The 5,000-nt window shown below is 41.7% G+C and overlaps 2 protein-coding genes across 3 annotated transcripts in view; both read right to left on the bottom strand.

Annotated features, from left to right (window-relative positions):
* LOC123520820 overlaps nt 1-1,867 on the bottom strand; it is a 224,076-nt gene extending 222,209 nt beyond the window's left edge. Inside the window, exon 1 of the mRNA XM_045283446.1 lies at nt 1,660-1,867. The gene's annotated coding sequence lies outside the window, so the exon portion shown is untranslated. The remainder of the gene's footprint in view (nt 1-1,659) is intronic.
* Nucleotides 1,868-3,457: 1,590 nt separating this feature from the next.
* The window catches only part of LOC123520689 (DNA ligase 4-like), a 37,063-nt gene continuing 35,520 nt past the window's right edge, over nt 3,458-5,000 (bottom strand). For both annotated transcript variants that reach the window (XM_045283220.1, XM_045283210.1), the window contains one exon: nt 3,458-4,194. In XM_045283220.1, coding sequence (XP_045139155.1) covers nt 4,068-4,194 — 127 coding nt within the window. In that variant the 3' untranslated portion in view covers nt 3,458-4,067. The remainder of the gene's footprint in view (nt 4,195-5,000) is intronic.

Here is a 5,000-nt window from a genome sequence, read left to right as displayed (position 1 = left end):
CGCTGTTGCCTCTCCTCGAACTGTCTAAACGCTTAACTAACTACCATGACGTGTTTCCATATCCATATCTATCTGGTGACTTATACAGCTTCAGAAACTCAGTGGGGGATTAAAATAGTGAAGACACTGGCCATTAATCTCCTGACCTCCAGACCCTTCCTAATGTCAGTCAAAATCGTCAAATCACACACAAAACTCAAGGTAAAAATGTGTCTCAATACTGAAGGGCTTAACATCGCCTAACTACCTAACAGCCATCATTCACACTCGCTACCAACCCCCAACACTACACCCACTACACTGCCCCACACCGCCTTGAATTCCACGTAACGTCTCTCTCTCTCTCTCTCTCTCTCTCTCTCTCTCTCTCTCTCTCTCTCTCTCAAATTATAAAATGAGAACTACAGAACGAGAGAGAGAGAGAGAGAGAGAGAGAGAGAGAGAGAGAGAGAGAGAGAGAGAGAGAGAGAGAGAAAAGAAAGAAAGAAAGAAAGAAAGAAAGAAAGAAAGAAAGAAAGAAAGAAAGAAAGAAAGAAAGAAAGAAAGAAAGAAAGAAAGAAAAAGGAAGGAAGGAAGGAAGGAAGGAAGGAAGGAAGAAAGAAAGAAAGAAAGAAAGAAAGAAAGAAAGAAAGAAAGAAAGAAAGAAAGAAAGAAAAAGGAAAGAAAGGAGGAAGAGGAAGAAGAAGAAGAAGAAGAAGAAGAAGATGAGGAAGAGAGAGAGAGAGAGAGAGAGAGAGAGAGAGAGAGAGAGAGAGAGAATAGCCCCGTTTGATTACAGTCGTTTCATTTCGCTGCTTCCCTTCAAATGTCAAGAGTACCTGCCTCGCCACACCTTCCCGCCAACGCACTGTACTGACTAACATTAGCGAGGGTCGGGAACAGCTGGCACACAGTACTCCACACACACACACACACACCGAGACACCGCAGAGAGACGCACGATTTAAAAGCCTCTTACCACAGAAGGCTATTTCATTACATATCTTCTAATTTTACTGTGTTATAAAGTATTAATGTGGGTGCAAAAGAGAACCCTAATTATTAACGAATGATGAATATGATTGGAGAGAGAGAGAGAGAGAGAGAGAGAGAGAGAGAGAGAGAGAGAGAGAGAGAGAGAGAGAGAGAGAGACGATAACATGAAAGCCACAATAACCTATTAAATTCGCGTCATGAAAACACACACACAAAAAAAAAAAAAAAAAAAAAATTACACAGCCTATCGAACTACTAGAGTCATGAAAACACCCTTAAAATTTTGTCTATTTAACTATAATCAAAAAACCCTTAAAAACTCCCATTAACTTCAAGTATCGCCTATTTGACGACTACAACCATTACAACTACCTTGAAATCGCCATTAACTTCACAAAAAACTCTCCAAAACCACTAAAATAATAACACAGGTACCATAGAAGCCCCATTAACTTCACATATAGGCTACCAAACTACTATCAAACTACTGAACACCCTCAAAACCCATTAACTTAATATATAGCCTATTAAACCACAAGTCATTAAAATACCATTAGAAACCCAGATGACACACGCAATGGTGACTTAATCTAGGGATACATGAAGGAAAAAACACGAAATTTATAAAGATTTAGCTGGAAAAAAAGCTTAATAAATGTGTTAACAAGCAAACAATACCCTTACCTTGTTACACGCGCGGCTAACTACACGCCCACGCCCGCCACGCCCACCTCATTATCTGCAAACATTGGTAACACTGCCCGGGCACACAATACAAGCAAAGTACACTGTTTTAAGCCCGCCGACTCAGTTTTATGGGTAATTTACATGTATAGCACCAGTCACGCGCCTCCTCTTCTTCTCCCGCTGGCCACGTGTCCTTCAGTGATCAACCGCGCCTCATCTCGCGCAATGTGCCGAAATGGTGTGTGTTGCCGAAATGTACTGGAATATGACACGGGGTTTTTTCATGTTTTTTTTCTGCTTTTTTGTTGGTATGTTGCTTCTCTTGTTATCTGTTTGTTCTTGTTTGTTTGTGTTGGTGTGATTAGTGTTTTAGACGTGGAAGTGTTTAATTAAAAGGTTGGGTTACTGGAATGTATTAAATATGAAATGATTTTCTTGTTTTCATGTTTATTTTTTAGTCTTTTTTTTTTTTTGCTATTAAATGTTCTTTTTTCTCGTTTTTATTTTTTTTTCGCAAAATTTGAAATATCGAGAAATACACCGAAACAAAAGATGCTGGTAATATTTTTTTTTCTTTACTCTCTCTCTCTCTCTCTCTCTCTCTCTCTCTCTCTCTCGTAGTCATTACTTATTAGTTTAACCTTTTGTTTGTTTTATATCACTTTTTATTTTCGGTAACTGAAATATTGTTACCGAGTCTGTTTGTTCTCTCTCTCTCTCTCTCTCTCTCAAACACACGAAGCTGTCACCCATCACCCCATCACACACACACACACACACACAGCTGTCACCCCATCACACACACCCACACCAAGCTGTCACCCCATCACACACACACGAAGCTGTCACACACACACCCAGCTGTCACCCCATCACACTCCACCCAACTGTCACCCCATCACACACAACCAGCTGTCATCCCATCACACACACCAAGCTGTCACCCCATCACACACACCAAGCTATCACCCCATCACACACACACCAAGCTGTCACCCCATCACACACGCATCAAAATGTCACCCATCACACACTCAGCTGTCACCCCATCACACACACCCACCTGTCATCCCATCACACTCCACCCAACTGTCACCCCATCACACACAACCAGCTGTCACCCCATCACACACACACCCAGCTGTCACCCATCACACACACCCAGCTGTCACCCCATCACACTCCACCCAACTGTCACCCCATCACACACAACCAGCTGTCACCCCATCACACACACACACAGCTGTCACCCCATCACACACACACCCAGCTGTCACCCCATCACACACACACCAAGCTGTCACCCCATCACACACACACCAAGCTGTCACCCATCACATCCCACCCACCTGTCACCCCATCACACACGCATCAAACTGTCACCCATCACACACTAAGCTGTCACCCCATCACACACACACCCAACTGTCACCCCATCACACACAACAAGCTGTCACCCATCACACACACCCAGCTGTCACCCCATCACACACACACACACCCAGCTGTCACCCATCACACACACCAAGCTGTTACCCCATCACACACACACCCACCTGTCACCCCAACACACACCCAGCTGTCACCCATCACACACACCCACCTGTCACCCCTCCTCGCCACACCCACACCATAAACACCCACGACAGCCTTGGTAATACCGAATCGAAACTGCTTGTCTATATTTAGGTTAGGTAATGTTCCGAAAGTCTATGTTACTTTAGGTTTAAATACGTCAGATATGAGACAACTATCGGACTGAACTCTCTTCCTTGTAGTGAATGACAACACGAGATAAGAGATAGGGTGTACTTCAAACTCCATACATAGTGCATACATATCACAGCTTGGATACAAAATATACTTAAAAGCAAGAATTCAACGATATGTACAGGTATTTAATGGGGTTTTTTTATTATTATTCTCCTCAGTCAGTCAGCCATGCGTTAGTTCAATAAGTGATTCAGGACAGTTAGTCAGTTTGATAGTTTTAGTAAATCGTCAGTCGTTTATCTTTCTAATCAGTCAGTCAGTCATTTAGTCAGTCAGTTTTATTAGCCACTCAGCCAGTCAGTCACCCAATCAACCAGTCATTCATTCTATTAACCCTCTAGTCAGCCAGTTAACCAGTCAGTCAGTCATTAATTCAGTCAGCCAGCCAGTCAGTCAGTCAGTCAGTCATTTCTCTAATCACTCAACAATCAATCCAGTCACCCATATATGCACTCAATTAACCAGTCAGTCAACCATCCAATCAGTCAGTCAGTCAATCATCTCGTCCTCCAGTCAGTCAGCCAGTCAGTCATTCATTAATTTCTCTAGTCTAATCAATCAGTAATCATCCAGTCACCCATATATGCACTCAATCAACGAATCAGCCAGCCAGTCAATCACCCAATCAGTCATCACACCAGTCTTGGCATATACAGTCTCTCCTCCAGTCTCTTGCCTCGCTCCACACTTGCATAGACCCAGTCAGCCGTCACCAAATGCCTTCCTGCCAGTTCGTGTGCTCTCATATCGCTCTCCTCCCTGGAAGTAAACCAAAATGCACTGTTATGAATGGCTAACGAAGGGAAAAGAGAAGGAAAACAAAGGAAGTGAAGAGAAGTGAAAGAAAATGAAGGGAGAAGAGAAGGAAAACAAAAGGAAGTGGAGATATGAGGGTTAACGAAAGAAGAAGAGACGAAATGCAAGGGGAAGTGAAGAGAAATGAAAGTAAAGAAAGGGGGAAGAAAAGGAAGACAAGGGAATGAGAAAAAATGAAAGTAAACGGAAAGAAGAGAATGAAGACAAAGGAGGTGAAGAGATATAAAGATAGAGAGAAGAGAAAGGAAAACAAAGGAAGTGGAGAGAAATGCAATGTTGGAAGAGTGAACGAAGGAAGAAGAGAAGAAAACAAAGGAGAAAGGAAAAAAAAGGAAGTGAAGAGAAATGCACTGTTAGAAAGGTACAAGAAGGGAGAAGAGAAGAAAAACACTGAAAAATAAAAAAATATAGAATAAGAAAACTTGATAAAAGGGAGAAGAGAAAGAAAACAAAGGGAGTGAAGAGAAATAAAGGTAAACAGAGAGAAGAGAAAGGAAAACAAAGGAAGTGAAGAGAAATGCAATGTTGGAAGAGTGAACGAAGGAAGACGAGAAGAAAAACAGAAAGAAGAGAAATATAGTATTAGAAAAATATAAGAAAAACAAGGAAAAGGAAAACAAAGGAAGTGAAGAGAAATGCAGGTACACAAAATGGAAGAGAAACAAAGAAAATGAAGAGAAATAGTCTGCTAGAAAGAGAAATAAAGGATAAACAAAAAAAATAAATAAAAAAATTGTTATGGCGAGTAA

The sequence above is a fragment of the Portunus trituberculatus genome, chromosome 7 (assembly GCF_017591435.1).
Source record: "Portunus trituberculatus isolate SZX2019 chromosome 7, ASM1759143v1, whole genome shotgun sequence".
In the NCBI taxonomy this organism is placed as follows: Eukaryota; Metazoa; Arthropoda; class Malacostraca; order Decapoda; family Portunidae; genus Portunus; species Portunus trituberculatus.
This window is presented reverse-complemented; position numbering and strand designations above follow the sequence as displayed.